This window comes from Micropterus salmoides, unplaced genomic scaffold (assembly GCF_014851395.1).
Source record: "Micropterus salmoides isolate LMB-PRFRI ecotype aquatic unplaced genomic scaffold, ASM1485139v1 Ms_hic_scaffold_11, whole genome shotgun sequence".
NCBI lineage: Eukaryota > Metazoa > Chordata > Actinopteri > Centrarchiformes > Centrarchidae > Micropterus > Micropterus salmoides.
This window is the reverse complement of record NW_024040152.1, coordinates 4,994,003-5,020,390: the sequence shown is the minus strand read 5'-3', so window position 1 is coordinate 5,020,390 and position 26,388 is coordinate 4,994,003. Positions and strand designations below refer to the sequence as shown.

Sequence of the window (26,388 nt, the reverse complement as noted above, 5' to 3'; positions counted from 1 at the left end):
GAGCATTCAGTCACATTTAACAGCCATCTGCTGATCAATTGCTTTTAAACTGGATCAAAGCCTGAAATCTTCTGGTAGATTTTCTAGAGTCTAGATTAAAAATGCAGAAATAAAACTTGTACTGTATATCTGTCATGTTCTTTCTCTTCCTTTTTCTTGATATGAATAGGAATCAATATGGATAATTTGTACCATATTCCTTGTTTCTGTTTTACTTTTGAGTCTATGCAAAAGTATAAGAATAATAAAAATAAGGAAAACTACAGAAAAACACAGGCATGTTAAGTCTCAATTGGGTAGACTGTAGTTGACTGTGTGCCAGTTTAGGAGGGCCTTGTATACACTGCTGGGGCGCAGCATTTATTCTTAGACCAAATTTCCTTCAACTTCCTATAACAAGCTGGGAACATTGCTGGGAACACCACCCTTCCAGACAGAATGGTAGCCTTGTTACAGAACTGTTCTTTCCTCTGTTAAACAAAACATGGAAAGCCTCCAATGACCTAATGCAGGGGGGATGACCTGCTTTAGAGTACACTGTGTACTGAGAAACAGCAGACGATTACAACAACTTCTGCAGAAATGACACGTAGCTGCCGTCTCACAGCAGCCAGTGATTTGACAGAAAAGTATACTGCAACATATTCATACATATTCATGAAATACATGCACACAAGTACATGGCTTTTCCATTAAGTTTTGGAAACTAGCATCATAGTTCGCTACCATAGTGATTCCTGCCCTTCCTTGTCAGAGGAACTCCCAGATGTCTATCAGATGAACTCAAGTACCCCACCCATCATGTTCCAAATGCGTTCATTTCAGCTAATTTTGCTAACTTTGGTCAAGTTAGCTTTGGTATTACTGTCACTTGAAGTGGCAGAAGCCGGACCATTTATCTGTTACTTTTAGCTAATTATTTCAAATGTTTCTAAATAATTTAAGCTGTTAAACATTTGTAATTTACTTTAAGCAAACTATTTCGACCCCTTGGCTCACTTACTAACTAGTATTCATGCCCTCTCAATGGCAACAAGAAGCTTTAGTTATTACAACAGACTCAGGGTGGTGCAGATTTTCTATTGTAGTCGTAGCTGGTAGCTCATTCACTACTGTGGCACATATACCAAAGATCATGATGACACCAATCTGTAATCCAATTTTGAAGGTTATTTTCATCCTAAACACAAATATGATTTTTATATATATTTATTTATTTAATCAAATCATAGTTTAAATTTGTTGAGCTACTCAACAATCTTTCCAGACAAAACGCTGGATACAGCTAAAGTTTCTTGTGCGGTACGAGTTCCATTAGGTTGGGAATGACTGTGCAGGTACATCACATAGTGTTTATTACGGAAATATGTAACAATAATCCACACACACAATCTGTGAATGGGAGAATGCTCCTAGCACTGGATTGAATCCCGCAACAGTTGCACAGTGAAGTTTGACAGCAATTACGTTTTCCTGTAATATTCCTTACTGGACCCTGATAGATCCAACCTGTTTATGACATCACAGTGGGCACTTTTATGTGCACATCCACTTAGATTTTAGTGAAAGTTTAGTTGGCAAATAGTGTGCTAGTGAAAACATTGTGCAAAGAAAAAAAATAAATAAATAAGAGGATTAACTATAAAAATCCAAATTTTACATGAAGTATTATAATTGTAAAGTTTAAAGGTTAGTATTTCTCAGAAGTCATGATCACAATTTAAACACAAACACTGAACAAAGTGAAGATTTTATGGAGGTCAGGGACTGCAGGGCTGCAGTTTGAAATGAAGTGGGCAGATCACAACAGCCAACATGGATGAGTTGTCTTTTAATAATGCACTGTGGTCAGTAGTCAAAGAATAAAGTTCCAAACGACAGGATGACTCACCAAGAAGGGAACATGACATCACCCAGTGGATTCAGTTTGATCTGTCATAAGTATCCACCCACCACAAAGAGCTTAATGTTCAGAGTTTAGACTGAGGTGCTGATGCTCAAGAGCCCTAAATGATCTCTATTTTAAAACTTCTGTGTAAAGCTATTTTTCTACTCCAAGTCCCATAACTCAATACTGTTCAACAATATCCAGAGATGTATTGTACACAGAGAACACACAAATTCTGCAACAAACCAGGACAATAAGCATTTTCCTTAATATGTTTTTGTGCGCAAAGACTAAGGTGAGTGTGACACTGCAAAAAGGAGGACACTGTCAAAACATTCGGGCAAACGTTTATTTTTAGTTAGAATTGAAACTAACGGTGTATAAAATGGCCAAAGCCCAAATGAAATGATGAAAACAGCAGCCTGCTTACTTTATTTTTTCTTTTCCATCACTTCTTAGATAAGTAATTTCTTTATGCGAAAATATAAAGTTTCTCTCTAACTTATCACATTAAGAGCTGTAAAGGTCTCAATATAGTAACATTTATAGACTTGTGTAAACAACAACTTTCGACATGCATGATTTTGTTTCAGCGCAATCGAATTGGTTACATATTTTCATCCAAAGAGAAACTTAAGTTGCAAATAATGCAGGGATGATCAATTTGATCTCCTAATGGGTCAGTACAGACTGAGCTTACCAATACAAAAGCTGCTTTGGTTTTGGGTTAATGGACATTACCAGGACCACTGGCAGAACTTGTCTGCTTTATATACAAAGTAGTTCATTCAGTAATAAAAATAACTGTAGGAATGAATGGAAGGCTTGTGTATTGAAGACATAACAAGGAAGAAAGTGTTTGCAGGTATTTTTTTATCTTTTTTTTAAACCAGAGAGCGAATGCAAATTTCTACTATTTGCATAAAGTATTATGGACCCTGACAGGTGTTTCCAGGGAAAAGGTTTCTGGCACATAAGAAGTGGTGGTTTTCAAATTTTGGAATGAAATGAAAGGATGTGCAGAAAAGATTGCCACCTCCTTGAACTTAAGGACAAAAGTATGGGTTACTCCAATTGACAAGTGATCTCTGGGAAGTGTAGTGCAGAAGCACCACAACAGTGACCAAACAGGGAGACTATAAACAGGATTTACATAGTCTAGGAACCAGTTGAATGTGCTCTGGCAGACTGGTGAGTTTGATGCCACGACTGACAGAAGCACAGTGGAGACATTTTCGTAAATAATCAAATTGCCTGCCTCTGATGTGGAAGGTTCTACAGAATCTGCTATCCTGTCAGTATTAAATAAACTACACGATATATTTTCACTAAAAAAAACAACAAACAACTGTGCTCAAAGCTTTAACTGACAAGAAAGATGGTTATGCTGTGCTTCTGACAGGATTTGGTAAAAGCTTAATTTACCAACTGGTCCTCGCATTTGCGCATTGGTCTGGCAACATCTGGCGAGGATGTACATGCTTATTTACAGAAATGTCCTGTAACACATTTAGACATGTGTTTTGCTTTTTGAGTTGATGCACATGTATATAAACAAGTTCTGTATATTCAAAGAGCAGAGCAATGCCTGCAGGCCAGAATTTAATTAAAGACTTTCTGAAGCTCAAAGAACTGGAAGTCTCTAATTTTTTTTCCAGTGAAGTAGCTCTAGAAACTTTTGTGATGTTTCAGTACTTCTTGTCCTTTTTAAATGAACAGATTCCTTTTCTCTTTTACACAGCGTTACTTCAAACTACGAAGACTTGGGCCTATCTTTGCACCTCAGAGTCAAAATTCTGAGTATTGACTGCTTCTAATGTGTAAAACTGCAGCTGAGTACTCCTGTTAAGAAACTTGTGCGTCAGCTGACTTCCCAGAAACTGTTGCTTTTTTTAAATCAAGGGGCGGGCTGTTGCTACGGGGAAGTGGAGAGGCTTACAGCCAATACTCTGTCTGAAAAGGCCGTTGCTCAAAGCTCAAGTTACCAAACTGCAAGTAAAACTACAGCAGGCTGGTTAATGTGGGAAGCTTCTCTATGAAGAAAACTTTGAGCAAGAAAGAAATCTCAACTATTTTGTAACATTTTATAATTTCTCTAATGTGTGTCAAGACAGACTTCCTCGTTGGAGGTAACAGAAAGCAGCCCACATGCCCAAAAAGTCTGCTGAGAACCACTTATTTTCTTTACAGTGTAAAGGAATGCAAGTTTATGAATGCTTAATGCATAGAAAAATATGTTATCTGAGCAAAGCTAAACATAGGTCTAGTCCTGGGTTACATTTGGTTTCAGCAGTTCGGGGGAAGTGACTCAAGCTGAATATAATCAATACTCAGCCCACTATCTGAATGTTAATTATGTGGGCAGACAATAGTTTTAAAACCACTCCCTAAACTATCCCACTATAGGAATGTGTTCACCTGCTTAAGGGTTTCTGTAAGTTCTCCAGTTTACAGCTGCGCTGCACTGTAACATTTGACAAGCTGCTGCAGCTGGAAAGTGTGAAGGCTGCAATAAACAACTCACATTCTAGACAGTTCAGTCGTTTTCCTGAAAGAATGCTTCTGACAGCTTCCTCATCAAGTTGTTTCTTTTGCTGTGAAAGATAACAGACCATCTAACCACAGTGGGCTTAACCACAATGAGAATGTCTAAAAAGTTAATGTGTTAATAGTTCTGTTGACATAGTCAACTGCAAGTTTCATTTTCAGTTCGACGTACATTACTTAGCCATATATTTTAAGATAGTTAAGTGGTAAACAAATTCCTGGCAATTTAGATAATTTTTTTTTATTTCATAAAGAATGCCAATATTTAGTCTTGCGATTACTTTAATTCCACTAATGTGCATCCATAAGTCATGTTTGATTACCAAAATCTCCTTAGTTTACTTTGATACATTTATGGATTCTGTATATGCAGTAAAAATGATCACACCTGTCTGTTATTTGCATATCTTGACACACTGGACCATGATAGGCCCAATCGGTTATTGATAAACAAACATCTACATACAGATGGATCTAACATATTTAACAGCATTAAGGCTTTAATACCTGAGGTAGAAGAGAAGAAAAAAATATTCATATTGTATTGCTCCAATAAGCTAGTTACCAACATTAATGTTCAAAAACTTTGTACGCTTTGCATATTTAGCCCCAAGCACTGCATTGCTGCCTGTTTTCTGCACCACCAATCCACTTGTGTATGGTGCAAACTGCTCTATAAAATTGCCTCAGCCTCAATTCCCTATTGTGTAGCAGCCTGTTCTTCACAATGAACTGTACAGGGGTAACCAGGGTGGTGACTAGCATCATCAGCCACAGGAGAGGACATGGGGAGGTCTGCTGTGGATCATCACCATGGAGAGGCTCTACTCCATTTCCTCCTAAGACCTTGATGAGTGTTGTGTTTGTGCTGTAACCCGAGACAACAGGAGGATCTGAACAAACATGGGTGCAGCCATACATCACCACCAAGGATTCCCCTGCTTGAGACTTGATATGGTCTCCACTATGATTTAAGGTTTTAAATGACTATATCTATAAATTTGTGTATTTCTGGGTTAATGTTAGAAGCAACAGTAGAGCAGAACAAAGTGAAGCTGTAGTCCAGATACACAGTTAAGTCACCAGTTTCTAAGTAGCTAAAAGACCTTCCAACCCAGGAAGTAGTCAGTATTATGAAATTCTGAGGATGTTGTGAACTGTTTACCCCAGTTTCACAATCTAGCTGGTGCATTCAGCTGTTGTGCACCAGCTCTTCAACATGCCTCCACAGCAACATGCAGAACTGCGGATGCAGATGAGTGCACAGTGTGATGAAGGCGCTACCACAGCCTCATCAAATTTCTAGGAAACAGCAGCCATTGCCATTTTGGTATGTGGTGTGAATAAATGTCAAAAGGTTGACAAGTGCGAAGGCGTTAAAAGTTAGTTAAGAGCGAGGCAACTCAGAGCCTGTATGAGTGTAGATGTAACCACTGTCTTCTGCTTTTGCAAAATCCTCTAAACAGAAAAACAGTATTAGAAAATGTCAAAGCATTTGAATTATATTTCTTTTTTATTTCAAAGCTTACATCTGGATCTGTACTATTAATCATAGTCTGCTTTCTCTATCTGATGCCAGGCATTCTTCCCAAACCACTTTGAGCCCTGGTGCAGATGACAAATGCAATCCTCATTTTCCCCACTCAGTCCTTGTTCATTCCTTCCAACAGACTCAAAGTTTCCACACTGCTGTACAGCCAAAAGTCCTGCATGTGGCTGATCTCGTCTCTTAGAGCAGATCCAACATTTTCATAAGCAGGAAGTTGAGCTACACCCATGCAAATCCACCACCTCCTGCCCGCAAATGTAAAGTGTCCATACAAAAGGGGATCCAGGCAGGGGTTATAAATAGAGTCTATGGAAATGGGCTTCATGACTGCATGATATGGAAAAACGTAGCTTTCCCCTTCCTGGTTTGGCCTAGGTCTTGTGAACAAAAACACCATTACCGCTTGGAAATTGTGATAGAAGAATGCATAAACACAAAAAAGCAAAAAATCAGGTCAACTGACTGCCCATTTTAATTTGAGTAAGACATTTTACATTTATTAGAAAAATAAAATTCTTTGTAAATTAAATAAAACCTAATTGTTTGAAAGTCGCCTGTTGTCTGTCCCTTTACATCCACAGCAAAAATAAAAAAATGCACTTATTTTGCAATTGAGGGTGGAAGGGAGCCCAAGAAAAAGATGATCATATCAGCAGTTAAGAGTCAATGTCCTTAGTCTCAAGTCCAAACGTGTTGTTAAAAAAAAGAAGTCTCTGGGTGTCCAACAAATTCACCTGATCAGCAGGGCCACTGTTGCCCCAAGGCCTGCTAATCCAGCAAAGGCCATGAGTGTGTTCCTCACTGTGGACTCTGGGTCTGCTACTCGAAAGAAATCAACAAAGCCATCCTGGAAATAAAGAAAACAAACAAAAACATTAGATGGAAACCTGACAGTGAAGCATTTAAGTATATTCACTGAACAAACAGGGAGACATGTTGCACAATGAAAGTAGTTATGCAACCAGAAACTTCTCTCTTACATCCTGTCAGTCAGCCATTAGTCATAACTCACCCATGAGTTGTTTTTGACCAGCCAGTCCCTCTGATAAGACAGTAGGTATGTGGAGATTTCCTTTCCCACAAGCTCCACACAGTTGCCCCTGCCTTTCTCCTTCAGGTACTGAGACACCGCTGCCCCAAAGGCAACCAGGCTGGCAATACGACCCCAGTTGGTGGTTCCATCTGCAAAGAGGCTCTTGGCTACTGAGCTTACAAAACTGGCATCGTCTCCTGTGTCATCCAATGACAGTTTGTTGATCATACCTAAAAAAAAAAAAAAACACACACACACACACACATTAAAAATTGGTCTGGTCACAAATCTACATTTTTTGTACATTTATGGCAACGCTTGTATGGCTATCAAATGATATTCAACTGAAATGAGACCACCATTAACATAGAAAACGTTATTTTTTCCATTTTACGTTTTGTGATAGTTAAATAACTCCTACTGGTCAAACCATCACTTCCAAACATGGTGTCTGTTGTGTGTAATACAGCCTGTAGCTGTATTTTATAGGTTTACGACTAACGTTTTGCGTCAATGCAAGTTGTAAACGCCACACATACTTTTCACTAAGTTACCTACCATTGTATGCGTATCTGTGTTTTTCCAAAACGTCCTCCACAACTCTTTTCATTGTTGATAGTGCTTTGTTTTCTTTCCGCGGAAGTTTAGTAAGTCCAGTAAAGTCTATCAGAAAACTGCTGATCAGTTGCCTCGTGTCATTCTCCAAGACTTCATCCCCTGCTGGGCAACTGGGGACATCGATTGGACTGTCTAACTCCGGCGTACATGGCAGCGAGCCGTCCTCGATTTCTTCGCTGTTGTCTTGAAAGCTTTTTGGTACAAACCCGTTAGACTTCACTCCCAGAAGCTTAGGCCGTTTTGGAGTGTCGCTGGGCCCAACGTTTCCGTTCTGAGAATCTAAAGAAGAGCCCATGGCTAGCTGCGGGGAGGAATCACCCGAGCCGTAGTGCATCGGTCCCTCCACGACTCCATTTTGAGGAAGAATAAAGCTCATAACGTTAAACGCGGCCCGTTTCGTCGGGTGAAGCATATTCATTTTGACTTTTGGCTTTAAAATTACGCTTACTTGATTACTTAACAAAAAAGTAGGCTAATAAGAGGACTGATGCTAGCCTGTATGAAACAAAAAAAAAAAAGCTAGCCTTGTCCTGAACAGTCACTCATCATCCATGGCAGGGTTGCAGTGAAGCGGAAGTGAGCTGGCTGTCTTTCTTATAAAGTGAGGCTACGTCAATCACGTCATCCCCCACCCCTTTCCGGACATCCGTATTTTCTGACATTGTTTTATAAGTCTTTAAATGTGTTGTTGTTTGAAGCTATATTTTTTTTAAAGACAAAAAAAGAGAGCCTCAGATTCGTTATAATTCATAAAGCAGGAGGGTCCAAGGTTGTGATTGATTTATGGGTTCTTTTTGTATTTTTCCATTATTACATTAATCTATGGTGGTTCGTATAATGCAATAACAAATGCTATGATAACTAACAGCAAGCAACCGCGATAATAATAATAATTAAAGCAGTTTCTGAAGTTGTTTAATCAATATATTTATCAGAAAAGTACAGTTTAAATTAATAGGTCCTTTTTATAAATGAAGCCTAAATTATACAGCGTCGTGGTGTACGTGCAGTTGTGTTATGCTGCGGTTATTGATCTGTTCACGTTTTTTAAAATGAGCCTAGGTTAATAAAGACATCGCGGTGGGGGCACGTTAGAAATAAATCATGTGCTTCCCCCTAGTGGTCAGGGGGTTGTACTCCCATTCTGGCCCTCCATTATGTTTACCTACAAGATTCAGCCTTTTTATACTTTAATTAGCATGCAGTTGCCAACAAATACACCAATGATGCAAATAAATACAGCAGAGAACTGACAACAAGGAAATCTTATTAATGTAAAAGTTTATTTCAAATACTGACAAAAATCCTCTTACCAATTCCCACACAACTGAAACATTCGAAGTACTCCTGTACTTTCTGAAGTCTTAAAATCGTTCCTGTGTTCTCCAGTCATTCTCTTTATCTTGTAAACCCTTTTTTTTTTCTTGGAAGCAAGGGTGCCTCTGATTTCCCTGCAGTTATCTTGGACCAGGATGAAATATACTAATTATGTAATAAGAGAACACAAGAAAACAAAGAGGAAAAAAAATAATACTTGCAAAACAACAAGAAAACAGATAAGGTAAAAGCAGCACAAAAGTACTTCAGAGCACACAGCCTGTCATTTCATTATACATTCTGGCACGTGTTTATCATAGCTGAACGAGAGACACCCTGTGTGCTGGGTTTGAAACATACCCTGCTATTTCCTCTCGTTGAACTGCTCTCTCTGTGCAAAGCCAAACATCAAGTAGCATTCAAGAACTCCTGTCCACTGTTGTTTCATAGAACATGTTGTATCTTTTCCCCATTTCTTCTAGTAATCTTTACTTAAAGCAGGGAACTGTAGGCTTTTAAACCCATGATGTGATGCTAAATTGTATATTCATGTCAAAGTGACAAAGTGTTCAAGACCTTTTCTTTTAGTATTTTTTCCATTAAAATGTAGTGTAGTATTTACATTCCGCTTTACCGCAGTCTCAACTGGATGGACTTTGACACAGGAGCTATATGACTCTGAAACAGAGATACTTGGGGAGAGTAGAGTCGGACTGGTAGAATCAAGAGGACAGGTGTTCTTTACAGGGTATCATCTCTTAGATTTGTCTTTGAATGATACAGCAGCATTTACACATATTTTCATATGATACAGATTCACATAGCCCCTGTAATTCACTAAGATGAAGCAGAAGTAGTGTTAAAATGAAAGGAGAGCGGAACCATTGAATCAGAAAAAAAAAAAAAAAAATTGAAAAGCAGGTGGGAAACAACACAAAAATCCCTTCCTGTTGAAGTCTATTTACAATGGCTGGAACAGAGAAAAGCAGAGCATTCATACAACACCATAACAAGCACATACGTACAGGTCAGTTCTCTTTTGCACACGGCAAATTTGACACATTTTTAAGTCTCAATGAAAAACAAGTGAGGTTGAGGATGTGATGGTGCATGCACCCTATCACCTAGCCTATATGGTGGAGTGTGCATTTGTGAAGGTTCCCTGAAGCATTATTATACAAGGAGGCTGATTCTCAGCGAGCGCCAGCATCCAGTTCAGATTCTTGACTGTGTCGACGGCACGCATTCAAAGTCTGCAGATTTGTTGATCGCACCATTCACCTCTTTCAGAAGTCGAACCACAGTAACAGGTGGGACTAGAGATTAGAGCACGGGCTCACACTGCCCCCTCACCATGCGTTATAAAATCTCTCTCTGCTTTGCCAAGTGTTGGAGTGAGCACATCCAGCAGGCACGCAGGGTCCCACATTAAGCCCACGGTGACGATCTTGACAGCAGGGCTGACACCTGTGGTTGTCAGGTTGCCTGCTGTTTACCCTCTGACACCCCTGAGATCAAAGATCAGTCTGTGCAGTGTGTCAGTTTGGTGGTAAAAATAATGTTCTCTGGTGCGCAGGTAGTGGTAGTAGGTCTATACTATAGTAAAGTAGCATTTTTTTTTTTTATAATTAGGATAGTGTTTCATAATTGAACTGCCATGGAGGGCAATATGTCAGAGGAACCACAACATCTTACTGTGATCAATATTTTCTGAAAGTGTTAAAACATTGAGAAAAAAAAAAAAAAAGAGAAATCATTGTCCCTTTTTAGCTTTAACAAGCAGCTAGAAAAAGAACAATTCTTTCACTCTGTCCTACATGTCTGAAAACAATTTTCACTGCACATTTTTGTTATTGTGGAACACAAAGGCTATATCTGTGTTACTTTGTCTTTTTAATGGGACTTTTGTGATCTGATATAGCACTCGTGTCAAAATGCACTTGTTCATGTCTGACACAAAAATGCTAACTGTTTGGATCTGTGTTTAAAAAGTAAATTGTCTGGATGGTGGTTACATCACTTTTCATACCTCCATGAGATCCAAACATTGCGAGCCAGAACAGGGCTTTAGTTTGCCTCATCACATCACTATGAGAACCAGATGACAAGGGTACCCACGGTCTCTGAGCCCAATAGCTGCAGTGTGAAATGTGGCTCAGTTGCTAAAGCACAGAACTTCCAAGCCAGAAATCCCAAGATGTAATCCCAAGTGAGTCGATTTAGCACAACCACTTCTCTCAGGCATGTTAGCTGATCCAGTCCTCAAAGTGCCAGACTTATCGCAAATTACGTGACTGTTTGAGTATTATTTACAGAAGCATACACTCTATGCATGGTCCTTCAATCCACCCACAAATCTTTTAGGCTCATAGTAAACACAAGTCTTGATGAAACTCAACAGCAACCACACTAAAACTAAACTCAGAGATCGGCAGGGTTCCCAGCCATTAAAAATAATACAAGGATATACTCAGCTGGCTCTTGCCCTGGGCCCCTAACTGGTGCATGTGTATATGGATTGTCAGGACAGCAAACAGGAAAGGAGGGAAGGAAGTGTGACTGTGGATGTTTCAGGGCTTTGTGTGTGTTTGTTTTGATACTTCCTACCATTAAGCAGATGCCCCGCTCCCGTTAAAAAACATGTTACATTTCTTTTTTTGTTACATGTTACAATCATGCAGCATATTTAGAGAGAGAACAGGAGCAAAGGGAGTCAAGAATTAAAGCAACAGGAGCAGAGAGGGGGAAAATCCCTGTTTGGCTGAGCTGCAGCAGATGACCTCTGGGTTTGTTCGACGAAAAGTGACAGGAGGATGAGATGAAAGGAAGCCTCCATTCATTTCCCCCATTTCCCAATATGGTGTCAGCGAATGCTAAAGAACTCTCAAGCTAGGCAGCTGCAGATTTGGTGTACAAGCAATTATTCACATACATTTTCCTCCTCCCACTGAAGCCAGCCACCAGGATAGATAGGGAACATAAAGATCAAAGAACACGCTGCAATCATGGTTCCTAATTCCCTTACACACATTATTTTGGTGTCATTTAGGATGCAAAAAACCCCCAAACAAAGCATACTATACAGACTACAAAGTGCATTAACTCACCCCATCCAACCCCTGCCTGATGACACACGCCTACTGTGATCTGCATCTTGGAACATTGAAAACCAAGATATAAGAGAGGCGGTAGAGCCGAGTGCGCAGAGGAGGCAGAGCTGTGCGTGGTGGGAGGGCAGAGAAGGCTGCGACCTCATGGGCCACCTAAACCTCCATCCCTCCCACCCCGCCCCACCCACATACAAGCAAATGGAGTTTTAACTTACACAACTCTGCCCGACATATTAAAGCCAGTGGTGCCTGGGGATGAAAAGGGAAGAGAGGGGAGGTGGTGGGGCATATTGGGGATATGGGTGAGGAGGACGACGGACATTTGCTGGGATCCCCGGGGGCGGGGTCGGGGGGGGGTGCTTCTACGATGGTGGAGGCTAGCCTGCTAGCTTGCTGGTCACCAAGGAGGACTTCCTCTGTGGCAGATCTTGCGGCGTGGGAATGTGGTCGCCAGTCACCAGGTTCTTGTCGGGCCCCGCCACGGGAAGCTGCTTGTTCTTCATCTTCGCTTTGGCCATGTTATAGTCGCCCGAGTCGAAGTACTTTTGCTGTACAAGAAAAGAGATAAGAGGTCCTCACAGCTTTAGTGACATGTCTCTAGCTGATTTCAGGTAAGCAAAGAACACTCACATGCCCGTAAATACATTAAGAGTTACCAGTCCCTGAAATTGTTCCTCCTGTCCATACTGGCCCTGTGGAGGACCCTTCCTAAAGCAATACCAATGAAAGTGATGGAGGACAACATCCACTGTCCTCGTTCTATGCAAAAATGTATCCCAAAGTCTTGGCAAAGCTAATATGAGGCTTCAGCAGTCTTCAGGCCCATTGCATGCTTCTTATGCCAGGCTTGTAGGTCTGTGGCACCCCGACCCAATCCCTTCCTATTCTGCCCCCTTCCAAAACACAGTGTAAATCAGATCAACCTCATGAAAGGCTTATTTATAACCCCTTTTAAATTGCTTCTGAAAATTTGTTTTTATCATCATCATCAAAAGCTCTTTCCATTACCATTATTAAATTTGGGTTAATTTGTCTTATGTTTATGAATGTATTAAATACGTACAGATGGGTGACAAATTAAAGGAAAAAATCAACATGAAGTGTTTTATGGAGTCAGGCCACTATAAGCCTCCAGAACAGCTTCAGTGCTCCTTGCCAAGTCTGTGGAACTCTATTGGAGGCATAAACACCATTCCTCCACAAGATATTCCCTCATTTATATATACACAACCTTTATTTAATCAGGAAGTCTCACTGAGATCAAGATCTATTCTGCAAGAGAGACCTGAGTACAACAGATAGAAGCCATTTGGAGTTATGGTGATTGTCTTACTGTATTACACGTTGGTCCAAATATGATGTCAGTAATATGCAGGCTGCGATTTGTGTAAAAGACGGGGGGGGGCATACCAATCAGATAGTGACATTGAGCAAGACTACAGAGTGGTGATTACCTACAGACAAAGACGGGCAGCTACATCAGAGCCAAAGTAGCACATTCTAAAATAATTATTAACCCTAACAAAACTATGGATCGAACTGAACCGTGAGTTTTGTGATCAGTTGCATCACTGGTGAAATAGCACTGATCACTCTGGAGGGGGGGGGGGACATTTTGTTATTAGAAATGTTGTTTTGTTCACTGGGGATAAAAATTATTCTGCAGAGGCTGGGAAATATAAACCAGAAGAGGGTAAGTCCCCCCCCCCCCCCCCTTGTCTCCGACCATGTTGTGGTCATAGTCACCTACCCCCTTCTGTAGTCTCTTCATCAGAAAGTCTGAGCCGCCGGGCTTCTGGCCCAGGCCGGGGTACTTGGCTTTCAGCTTTGCCTCTTCTGCCTTCACCGGGTTTGCATTCTTCTCCTGGGAGTCCTGTGGAGACAAGAACAAACCGAGATAAACAATCCTCCAGCAAAAAACAGGGCCCGTGTCAGCTGATACATCTTCAGCAAAATTTAAGCACCACTAGAACAGCTGTTTATTTGACAAGCATTCATTTATCATCACTCTACAATTCCAAAAATGCTGCTGCTACTACAAAAACACTTAAATTCATGTGTGTCTACCGTGATAAGCAGGGTCACTTCACTGTGAATAGGGCTAAAACTATGGCAATGACAAGTGGGAACTGAAGACACTTTGATGCATAAATGTTTTTCTATTACAGTCTCTCATGTCACTGTTTAATGCCTGAAAAGAAATAACTCTAGATGAGGACAGTGACTGGTTCAAAGAGAGACCTAAAAAAATAGGTCTAAATGATTTTTAGAAGCTTACATTAATAACAAACAACTAAAGCCCCCTCTAGGAATCATGTTTGGAAGGAGTTTGTGTGTACCCGCACTGTGCATCTGTTAAAGTCGAAGCTTTGAAGAATGAACTCTGACCCTCACAAGTCCTCTTCAGCAAATGTTAAACTATTACTGTAAAGCAATAAAGTACTCTGCATTAGAGAACTTTGAGCACAATTTGTGCTTACAATTAAATCCTGAAACTTCCCTTTAAGCATGATAAGCGATTAGAGTGGTGTTAATTGCTAAATGACAAGTTACTTACAATCTGTTATTTTCAGTTAATGCGGACATAAAACCCTTTTTTTCTGCCTCCAGTGGCCACATCTTGGCTTCCATAAATAACGTTTACAGTAATTATAATGATTCCATGTTTTCTGTTAATTCTGTGGCTTTATTGGTAACCAGGTCAAGAAACAATAACTTGACAACATTTATATTTACTCATTTAGCTGACGCTTTTAGACAAAGCGACTTGTGAGATCGCACACCACTGGAGCAAGTAGCGGTTGCCTAGCAAGTGCCTCGCTCAGGGACACATGGGTGGATGTGTCACAGTGGGAATCGAACGCAGATCTCCCACATCACAAGTATGTGTCATGTGTCTTATCCACATCACCAGCCCCGCCATCACCAACACTTTCCATTACACCAGCACAAGGTTACAGAAGCCTGAGGTGGCAATTTGAGTAGACAATGCAAGTATTTGGACTGTTTCCACTGACTAACACTAGCCAAACTGGTCAGATACTTGTCATTCAAGTCCTTGATAGGTAGATATTGGGGGCAGTAACTTGGGACACCAAGGCACACCTTGTTTGTGTACACAGTGCGATCACCTCGTGTGTTCTGACTGCATGCTAAATAGCGATGAAACGATTAACGGTTTAACGGTAAACCATGGTAAAATTCCCGACGGTTATTATTACCTGTCACATTTTAATTACCATGACAACCGGGTACGGTTAACTGCGCTGTTATGATCTCACGGCAAACTCTGTCCAGCGTCTCCCTGAAGGCAACCAACCAGCATATCTAGAAACGCTACAGACTCCTCTGTATTTATGTCAGTTTTTGGGCTCATTGCAGTTACCATCACTGTCTTCTATAGACTTATTTGTTTACATGTAATTGTCCACAGGGTCATTGTATTACCTATATAATATAAAATCTTGATAATGCACACTTAGATTATTTTCATATGTTAACAAAAGGTATTAGCTGTTATTTTATTTTTTATGCAAACAAAATGGCAACTGTATTTGTAGTTTTCAATATAAAACTATTTTTTGGCACATTTTTACAATACCGTGATAATAGTGATAACCGTGATAATTTTGTGTGTGAAGCCAGTGAAGCCAGTTTTGGACCAATAAAATACTACTAAAGGGCTACTTCCTGTTGGCACCAGTGTCTACTGCGCATGATCGCGCTGCATAAGCGTGGTTTAATGACGTCGAGCAACGGGAGAAACACCGTAATTCTGGAAGCTGCATAGGTGCACTAACAAAAAGTTTCATGGCTCAGAGTGTTTGTCTGACTCAGATCGTCGCAGATTAATCATCACTTATGACGCTCACCTGCCAAACACCACCACAGCGTCACTGATGGCCGAATGTTTTTTTTTTATCCACAGAGATTTTATAATAGAAGCAATACATGAGACATCTCTCACGTGCGACGGGATGTCACAGGGTTTTGACGTCATTTTTGGGCTTACATTGAACTGTTCATGCAGGGTTTGGTTGGCTTCACTGTTTCAACTGTGGCTTACCTCCTTGTGTAAAGTGCACGTAGGACTAAAGAGGACAAACTTCATAGGACATTTACGCACTCCCTACAAATATGCCTGAAGCGAGCAGCAAACATTGTAAAGCTGCTTCCACTATGCAGTGAAGATAGGGCACTCAGCCTGCAAAGCTTGCTGGGGCAGGGATAAAATGTGACAGAACCCGATGAACACACTCCCCATGAGAGGAGGGGGGCGTGTGGCACCAAGTGTGCTGATTCAATTGGGTCCATGACGAGAAATTTATGAGCTACTATATTTGGCGCCAATGCAGGGAAACTGCAGAATCTAACAACCCATTCTCTGTGAACCCTCTAGACCAGTGTTATGTGCACAACTGTAAAAATCTTCTTAGGTACCTTAAGTTTGACTAGATATTTCTTACACACTATGTGACCATATCACTTTAATGTATCTGTTTGTTCTGGTGCCTCACTGAAGCTGTGTCACACTTAAGTGGGTGAAAGATCACTCAATAGGACTGTTGAAATTGCAAATGTAAATAACTAAAGCATCATTTATAACACAAATCATCGTGAGACATTTGGTATCTTTACAATATGTGTAATACAGAACGGAAAATCCAAATTAAGCTATGTTGGTTTAAGCAGTGAGTGATTCAAGTTTGACAGTGTTTTTACAAACACAGCACTTAACACAATTAGCATTCACTGCAACTAAATGTCTCCATCCAAGCTTAAGCATAACAACCAACAGGTTTGTCAACAAAAGACTGAAACTTTCAACCTGCTGTGCAGCCAATCAGGTGCATGTAAGGGCTGGGCATTATATCAAATTGCTATTATTTATAAACCATCATCACATTTCTTGTATGGTCGGAAAACATAAGCTATAAAACATTAACAAATTAGATATCTGAATTATTACAACAGACCAACTGCTAAATGTGATTTTCCGCTAAATTATTTCTTAAGTAAACACTAGCTCCAGTTTGCACTGTGCATTCCTATATGATGTCAATCAAACATCATAGATATTGTGATTTATATAATATCAAACATCAACAAACTTAAGCAGCATAAACAAGCTGCAGGCTTGGAAGCTGAAGGGAAAAAGTCACATTGGACGCATATTCTAACCCATATTCATGTCAACAGATGTTTGATAAACTATTTGCACATCACTGCACTGTTGTGGCACCGTACTGAAATGCGGAACAACGGTCACATTGCAGTTGTTGTCACTATAAGAAGACCATCAGGAATCTCAAGCCATGCGCCAGTCAGGAGAAAGAGTTATGAAGTTCTTTCAATGCATGCATACTGAGTGATACCACCAAGTTAAGTTTTTATTTGGAGACTGTCGGACCTACATCGCACATTTTGCGACCCCCCAGGACAGACCAATGAGGCCCGAGCTGCCGAGGACTCGCCAGCCAATGACACAAGGCATGGGACAAAACAAAATGACACACTGGCAAGGTGCTCTGTACGGTTGGACAGCTACGATAACAGTTTTCAGCAGACCGAACAGCTTACCATATCTCTAACGTTACATGTCTTTCCAGGAGACCCCTCCCCTGCCTTGGTGCAGCGCTGAGCCACTGAGCATACACACTTCACTTGTGCTAGCTGGTTTTAGCCCCTTTTAGCTAGCATGCTCGGTGGTTAGCCAACAACATCAAGACAACAGTCAGAAACCCACCTGTTTTTCGTCCTCGTAGTCCACCTGAGTGTCCGAGTCCAGGTTTTCTGACGACATTGTGGGTGTGATAGTAATGTCACGTTCGCCAGACTATTCAAAGAGATAAATATATAAGGTACCGTTTGATGTACCTGTACTGAATCTAATCCTCCTTTTCTGGACACGACTGCTCCCCAACAAAAATGGCGTAACGAGATGTGACATCACCACCGGAGAGGTAGCATACTTGTGATTGACATATACAGTAACCAATAGACGAGCAGAAATGGTCCACAGAGAGCCAATGGAATGTCAGTAACAGCGCAGCGCTCTGTGATTGACAGCCCGTCGCCCAATGATTTTACAAAGTGGAGACTGGGGGCGATGCGGGGGCCGCGCTGCATCAACACAAAGCACCTGACAACAGAAAATATACAATATCGATGCAACACGTATGTTTGTTTTTTTTTAACTTTAAATGTATTACACTCCGTCCTGTGTGAATGAATGAATTAATACACCACAACTAGTTTTAAGAGAGGAACGGCAGCCATTTTACACATTGGACAAGCTCCCGCTCAGTGATTGGCTACTTGTTTAACTGTTCTTGCCCGTCAATCAAACAATTAGCGGGAACGGTTGTTTTACATTAATACCTAGCTTAGCTTAGCTTGCTTGCAGATCTTAAAAAACAGGGATTGTGCTGTATTGTTTGGGAAAATTGTATTTTATTGTTACTATGTAAGTACAAGCTCATTGTCAACAGCCTCGGTTAGTAACAATACAGAGAGATGGCTCAATCTCAGGGTGACAGAAATAGAAAAATAAGCTAACGTTACCTAATGCTCAACCTGAAGTTATTAACATTAACTTTGTTGCAGCAAAAACGTCTCTGGTTGTAGTTTTTAATGTAATATAATGGTACTAAACTATCTAAAACCATGTTGTTGGCTACTTTGTTACTCCTCCGGTAATTTCTTTGTGTTTTTTTGCAGCTTTTATTTTGTTATCTCTCACTGATGCAATGGCCTGTGTACAACAAGCGAGAACTTCACTGGTAAAATTACTCTTAACTGTTGGACTGAGATAGCTAACTTAAAGCAGATTAAATGTTTTGTGATGAACACATTTAACTTTAGCTTGTTAACTAACTGTGCAAAACTATACAGTTTAAATTGTTCTTTTCCATAACGTTATTTGTAACAGTTTTAGTTTAAGTAGCTTTACAGTTTTTAGTTTAAGTAACTTTACATTTACTTGTATAAATTAGTACAATTTTGAGGTTGTACTTTAGTGTTTCTATTTCATGCTTAGTTACTGTAACGTTAACTTATACCTCTATTTCACTATATAAATATGAGTGCTTGAGGGCTCTCGCAGCCCAGATTTTGTAAAAGGACTATTCACACCAATATTTATCAGAAACCATATTATTAACATTCACATAATTAATATTTAGCTTTTTTAAAAATTTGTCTTAGATGATTTTTGGGTAACTTACTCTTTTATATGTTGAAATATGCATATGTTGCAGCTGTTGGCCGATTTCTAGTGTTTGTGTTAACTGTGATAATTAAGCAGGACTCAGTATGAGATTAATTTCTTTTACTCATACAGGATACTCAGTTGTTGCCTAATCAGGTTCTCTCAGAGCAGCAGTCCTTAGTTGTTATAAAGAAGCTTCTGGCCATCGCTGTGTCTGGCATCACATACCTCCGGGGCCTTTTCCCAGAGAAAGCCTATGGGAACAAATATGTAGAAGGTTAGTTTACACATGGGAATGTATTTGTTCGCGCATCACAGTGGCTATCAAGGTCAATTTACCATTTGGAAATATTTACAATTAGATTTTTACAATTACAATTTTTTTCTTCCCACAGATCAGAAAGTGATGATCCTCAAAGAGGAGCGCAGCTGTCCCGGTGCCAGTCAGATTGTTCAATGGTAAATAACAACAACTTGTTGGCCACCTTTGATCTTTGATCAGGGTCACAAAACAACATTTTGGGGACATACAGTAATTCCTGTTGAAATATGATGTTTGTTTGAGTCATAACATGGATCAGGCGGGGTGATAGTGACAGAGTTAAATATAACAATATTTTTTGATCAAACAATAAATAAAAGCTCAATAAAAGTAACTGTAAGAGATCTCTGAAAACACAATCTGTATATTGATATTTTTCTGAATAGTTGCTGGTATTGTATAAGGGGAAGGGCAGAGGTGAGATTTTTTTGTTAAATCGGTGTGGAATGATTTGTGGAACTTTTTATGAATGCAAGTAACACAATTTCAGTTTCACACAAAAATAAGCTGTTTATATTTTTGAGTAAAGAGAGTAAGATTTAAGAAAATACAAATTATTTCTTACTATCATGTTGAAATGTTCCTTAAAAAGGGGTCATTTTATTATTGCAGTTTCAACAGTCCTTTTTGTATAGACATTTTTTCACTAATTTGTATATTTTTCCTTATTTTATTCTTGTATGTATTACTGGCAAATCTGTTTTATGCCTCTAGCTACAGTCTACACTATTTCACATTATATCAAATCACATGCAGTACACTTACACCAAATAACAAATAACATTATGACGATGATTTAGGGCTCATTCTGTATGTTGGACAATGTTGGAGGATTTGAAAACCTGATAATTAGATGTGTGTTTTGTAAATTCTTCCAGGATGCAGGGTTGCTTTGATGCTATCCAGAAGAAGTATGTGAGTCATTTTCAACCTTTTCTATCAATCAGACAATTTGCCATGTTCGTCTGCTTCATTAAAAATAGATTTAATTAAGTGGTGAATTAATTTAACATAACAAGCAGAGTAAGTCTGTATTCACATTTTTACCCCTGTCTGATAAAAACAAATGTGGTCAAAGTTTTTGTCATTTTTCCCCCACCAGCTGCGGACAGTAATTATGTCTGTAAGTATTTTGTTCATATTTGACTGCTTATGTGTTGTCTTTTTGAACGTTTAATTGTGATAAACACATTGGGCTTAGGAGCCTGCCTGGGAACATCACAGTAGCAAAGAGATAAGCTTTAACTAGACTCAGTTTTGAGCTGATGTTGTGTAGCATTTAGTCTTTTCTATAAGGCCTGAAAGACATCCAGAAATAATCATGATGCTTATGTTTTGTCCTTTTTTAGATCTACACTGACCCAGAGAACCCCCAGGTAACCCCCAGGATGTCTTCTTGCCATTGATGTTGAACAATAATTTGCTGCAATAGAGATGTAGAAATAACAAGCTGTTTATTGTCTTGTTTTCAGAAAGTGACTGAGTTTTACCAGTTTAGGATCCAGTACACTGCAAAAGGAGCAGAAATGGACTTTGAAAGGTATGTTTTCTTTCACTTTTTACTAAAAGAAAATACAAGTTTGGATAATCTCCAAATTGGTTTTACACTCGCATCCCAGTAAGTGACTTGCCTTTTGGTCTAATTGTGACTGAGCATGAATTAACCCTTTTAACATTGTTTATTCCTTAAATTCACAAGTGGTTCAGAAGTTAGAATATAAAACAATTGAATATACTCTGTAACCTCATTTTATCGTTACATACACATTTCAGCATGGCACACTTGATATAGTAAGTGTGGAAACTCAAGCATGTAATGTAACTAGGTTTCTACCGTAGCTAAGCATTTACTATAATTTAAAATGATTTAAAATGAAGTTATGTAGTTTGGATACTTTGCCATAAACTATGTTTGAATGATGGACCTAGCAGACTTGAAAAGGTCCCTTATTTCATTCAGCGACTTGTACTTGCAGCAACACTGTGCTACAACAGCATTTAACAGGTGGAGTGTTAAAAGTCAGAGTAGTTTCAGATTCTCCAGTCATGAACAGGCCCCTGCCACCTAGGCACCTGTAAAGGGTGACTGAACTTTCTAATCCAACATGGTTCACAGAACATACCAAAAACCTTAATATAATGTTTACCTGGCATAGTGACTGAAGGAACAGATATTTAAGCAGCACTGGGCTGATGGTTTGTGTTCACTTCTCATCCTGCCTCTTTTCTTCATCAGCAGCAACAACAACAACAACAAGGTGTCAATGCCGTGCGGCAACACTAGGAAGGCCAGCATCTTGCTGGTGAGGAAGCTCTACACTCTGATGCAGAATCTGGGTCCTCTGCCAGACAATGTCTGCCTCAACATGAAGCTGGCTTACTATGACAATGGTAAGACAAGCAAACACACAGAAGCCCACCATAGTTAAGATTTCTGCAAGTGCAGTAAAGTAAAACGAGCTAAAGATGTTAATGCTGTGCACATGTTTAATATTACACTAACTAGATTTGTTTTTTATAAATGTCGTGAGCTGCGCTGCTTGAACTCTTACATGTGCTGCAGCTTTGATCAAAGCCTATATGCATTTGTGTCACATTTTAGCTGATGCTCTAATCTGACTTGAGTGTCTTGCTGAAAGACCACCAGTTTCAAAAGGAGATGAAATAAGTCACACATCAGACACAAACATGTGCTGCTACATTTAAGTGTATTTAAACGTGTCTAGGCTGCAGTTTATCACCTATCTCCTCAGATTAACATTTTTTTTACTGCCTATTTATATTTTGATAATTTTGAGAATGCTCCTGTCACCTGTTTATCACAAAGATCTACAAATTGATTCTGCTGAGATTCACAAGGCACGTGGCCTTATAGTTATCTGTCTTTGCTAACAGGAGTTAAAATGTTAGGCTGTAAAGACAAGCAATTCCTCATGTACAGAGTGTGTTTTTAAACAGTTGTTACAAGTACTGAAGAGTAAGATGACATTTCTCTTTGACAGTTGTTGTTAAAACATTAAACAAGACCACAAGGATATACATACTAAATTCTTTGCTTGTAAAATCATGCACTGCTTTGATCAGAGTGGGAAGAAATGTGCTAGAATTAGAAAGTGTGTTTGTACCGGGTTGGGATTTGTCAGCCTGTCGAATTTATACATGACCAGTCCCATTCTTCTTCAGGTTTTGTTTGTCTCTGTTTGTTTCTCTTTCCATCTGTTTGTTTGTCTGTTTTCCAGCCACTCCTCAGGACTACCAGCCGCCGGGCTTCAAAGAGGCAGACGGCGACACCATGGAATTTGAGAAGGAGCCGGTCAAACTCACCATGGGCGAGGTGACCACTCCCTTCCACACTCTGAAGTTGGACATGGCCACAGAGAGACAGAGGCTGGAGCAGGTGAATTAAAGGAAGCTTGAGACAAAGGGACAGAAATAAAATGTTAAACCTCACTTGAAGTAGGCAGTGAGGCATTGTAAAACCTTTTAAATGTGCTATAATAAATATGTTAGAGTTTAGTAACTCCTCGTTCTTTTTTTATATTCACTGTCTTTAATGGACAGTTGAATGGCCTTTGTCTCCTACTCACCAAGGTTTACTGCAGTCAGCACATTCAAGAGCTGATATGTGATTGACAGCTGAGCTATGCATGTTGCTAAATGTCTGCAGGTGGAGGAGAGTGTTCATGCGACGGAGAAGTGGGTTCTGAAGATGGAGGAGGAGGGCGTCCTGTTGCAGGTCAGTACATAAACAACTCAGACATAAAGCTTGTTCACACTCAGCAGGGCAAAGTGATCAGTGTAATCAAATTAATGATAAAAGAGCTTAAAAAACACCAAGAAGTGATGACTCAAAAAGGTTTGATTTGATTCAAGATGTAATGATTCTTAACCCTCACAAAAGACAATATTGTGTGAATTTAGTTTTATTGTAACACAATGTAAGACAGAGTGCAATGTGTTGAACAGCTTTGTTATTTACAAGTGAATTGAGAAATGCCTAAATGTTGCAAATGCAAGTGAGGCTACAGGTCAGACGTTTGTGTTATCAAAAGCAGTTGGTTGATGTGGTCAGTATGCTGACTGTGTGATCACGGTGTTCAGATAACATGTTTTAATCTTTAGAGTCATATGATTGAAGATGGGGAGAAACCTGACTACGAGAACACGGACTTTGACAACACTGGTAAATCCTCCTCACATTTCACTTGAACTGTGTACATAGTAAGAAAAATGGCCCCATGGGGATTATTAAAGTAGTTATTCTTATAGGCAAGTAGATATAAAAGGGTATTATCAGGTCCTTAAAAAAACTGACAGTGTCATAATTTCAACTAAAGGCCTCCCCTGGAGTTGAATACCCTTGAAATAAAATTCAGTGGCAGATATCTTTGTTGTTGGTTTTACATAATTTCCCATTGAGTTGTGATTTCATGATGTTTCAATTATTAAACTGCGAAATCTAAAATAAACACAAAAAAGCAATTTTTTTGTGAACTCAAGAGATCCAGATGAGCTGTCATGAGAAGATTGAGAGTTGTGAGGAAACCACAGAGGTAGGTGTGGCCTTTTCTAAACAGACCTCAACACATCAGAGCATGTTACACATAAAATAATTTCTAGCTTCTGCTACATTACATTAATATACTCTAATCCCAGTAGCTTGATTCATCATTCTTCCTTGTCAAGTGGATATTGGTGGTGAGGAACCAAAACAAAAAATTGGAGATTATCCTAATCAACAGCAAGTAAATGTAACAAAGTTAAAGGTATTAAAAAAAGAAGGGAATAAGGTTTTTGTTAAGAAGTGGAAGACCAGTTTTTGTCTGCCGTTGTTGGTCTGGGCTCACTGGGGATCCATCCCTTCTTGCATTCAATGTTTGTTTTTGTAATGACTGATGGGAGCAGAGACACAATGATAAAAATCTTTTCATAACTGGTTTAAGTATATATGTATAGACAAGGCGTCACCAACTCAAAAGAAATGTTAAGAGTTTCTTAGCAGTCTGAAAAAGCATAATGACTGCAGGCTCTGCGTAAACATGAAGCAAAGTGCCACTTCAAGTGCACTTAATGGTCGGTAGCGTTACAGGCCATCTGTCCCCTCTCAGCTCGACACTTTGGTGAAGAAGACCTCCGACATGGAGGTGGCCCGGAAGAGGACCAGGAGTGGACGGATTATCAAGTCCACTACGGTCAGTCAGCCACTCAAAACTCAACAGCCACCAATTCTCTCCTTACACTTGTACAGCTAGATGACCTGAGACCACTTAAACATTATTCACCTGTCATTAAGTCTCTTTGCTTTGTTAATCAACCAATTAGCAGAATTGATGTCTCTATGATTGAGCATAGGTTAGCCACATTGTACCCATAATGCTCTTTTGAGTTGGCAATGTTTTGACCTAAAAGTAAGATTTACATGTTTCTTTCTTTGAGGCAGTGATTATTTCATAAATGTGGTAAGCCATTTAATTTAGCTAGACTTTCCACAATTAAATATGATTTCCCTCAGGTTATTTTAAATCTTTTAGGATGTTTATATGCATTGACCTACAACTGGGCTATTTGGGTATTTGGGTAAACTACACCACTGCGGCTGATTAGCACAGCAGAAGATTGTCTCTTATGGATGTATTTGATGTGTGTATGTATGTGTGTGGGCAGGAGACAAACCTGACTGTGAACAACAAGAAGCTGACAGCTATGAAGGATAAAGTGGTGAGAAACTCATCCTTACTGCACGTATAAACTCTGATCTGATCCTAATATAAACATAAAGCTGTAAATGCAGCTAGCGAATAATAAAGCACTTTTTAATCTATTATGTAAGACACTAGTATGCAGCCCCGGATCACTTCATTCAACATGCAGTATTTGTATTTGTTGCGGAAAACACTTCTTTGTTTTAGGGTGATAAAACTGCTGTACTTCTGCCTGAAAATCTGTTTTGAGATTTATGATGAATTTTGAAATGGAAAATGCGTAGGAACCCTGTTTGTTTCACAGATGAGTCAGCACTGATCACTTTGGTTTCAGAGTGGGATGTTGTCTGTAGAAATTCTGTGGTTGACTTTTGTTTCTTCTGCTGCTTTCAGGTTTCTCAGTATGACATCCCAAACAGCCAGGAAACGCTGTCTACCTCCGCTCCTAAGAAGAAACGCAAATTCAGCGAGCCCAAGGAACGCTTCTGACCTCACACCCGCTGTTACCACAGCAGCACTGCTCTATTGATTTACATTGACATTTTTTTAAGTTTCAATTGACATGTTACATAGCTGTTTTTAAAGGGAATCCCACATCCCTTTTAGCATTCATTTGTGATATAACTGTTTGTTTGCTCTACAATTTATTTTAATGCAATGCAAATATAAGTTGGAATACTGGTGAACAAATGTATTAATGATTTATTAAGTTGATCTAATGGCTGTTTGTTTTGATGTTAGCATTCTGAGTTACTTGTTTAAAAGGCAGATTTCATAATTGAATAAAATACATAAATGCATCCAGTGTTGCCTGGTGTCACAGTTTATAGCACAAACAAGTGTTCTAGCAAAGTACTTTAAGGAGCATCAATGTCACTAATCGAGTTAGGAGGAAAGGATTATCTCCTTTCAAGTATTTGGATGATTTTGTTTGGGCAGATAAATGCTTGTAAAAGTGATGTGTTTTATTAATATAATTTTTGATTATAAATGTATGCAGAGGATTTGGTTATTCCCTTGTGCCGCACAGCTCGCAAAATGGTGTGAGTAGTGGTGAGAATGTGTACATTTTGAGTGTAGGTGAGTTTTTAC

General features: G+C 39.5%; 3 protein-coding genes across 5 annotated transcripts; 1 reads left to right on the top strand and 2 right to left on the bottom strand.

Annotated features, from left to right (window-relative positions):
* Window positions 1–5,929: 5,929 nt before the first annotated feature.
* Window positions 5,930–8,211, bottom strand: mcl1b (MCL1 apoptosis regulator, BCL2 family member b). Its single transcript, XM_038710529.1, has 3 exons — window positions 7,576–8,211; window positions 6,997–7,247; window positions 5,930–6,831 (listed from the first exon to the last, which is right to left on the bottom strand). Exons 1-3 carry the CDS (start codon window positions 8,051–8,053, stop codon window positions 6,715–6,717), a joined length of 846 nt encoding a protein of 281 aa, XP_038566457.1. The 5' UTR covers window positions 8,054–8,211; the 3' UTR covers window positions 5,930–6,714.
* Window positions 8,212–8,899: 688 nt separating this feature from the next.
* Window positions 8,900–18,005, bottom strand: ensab (endosulfine alpha b). The gene is made up of 3 exons (XM_038710530.1): window positions 17,809–18,005; window positions 13,813–13,935; window positions 8,900–12,610 (listed from the first exon to the last, which is right to left on the bottom strand). Exons 1-3 carry the CDS (start codon window positions 17,863–17,865, stop codon window positions 12,440–12,442), a joined length of 351 nt encoding a protein of 116 aa, XP_038566458.1. The 5' UTR covers window positions 17,866–18,005; the 3' UTR covers window positions 8,900–12,439.
* A 215-nt stretch (window positions 18,006–18,220) lies between these two features.
* On the top strand, window positions 18,221–26,100 carry hormad1 (HORMA domain containing 1). Of its 3 annotated transcripts, none has more exons than XM_038710527.1 (16): window positions 18,221–18,239; window positions 18,783–18,844; window positions 19,405–19,549; window positions 19,668–19,731; window positions 20,473–20,509; window positions 20,697–20,717; window positions 20,944–20,970; window positions 21,067–21,134; window positions 21,834–21,985; window positions 22,834–22,991; window positions 23,262–23,330; window positions 23,717–23,777; window positions 24,095–24,147; window positions 24,703–24,786; window positions 25,259–25,312; window positions 25,690–26,100. In XM_038710527.1, exons 2-16 carry the CDS (start codon window positions 18,812–18,814, stop codon window positions 25,783–25,785), a joined length of 1,122 nt encoding a protein of 373 aa, XP_038566455.1. In that variant the 5' UTR covers window positions 18,221–18,239; window positions 18,783–18,811; the 3' UTR covers window positions 25,786–26,100. The 3 variants fall into 3 exon arrangements, with proteins under 3 accessions (XP_038566455.1, XP_038566454.1, XP_038566456.1); XM_038710526.1 differs by lacking the exon at window positions 18,221–18,239 and adding an exon at window positions 18,428–18,528; XM_038710528.1 differs by lacking the exons at window positions 18,221–18,239; window positions 24,703–24,786 and adding an exon at window positions 18,428–18,528.
* Window positions 26,101–26,388: the final 288 nt, after the last annotated feature.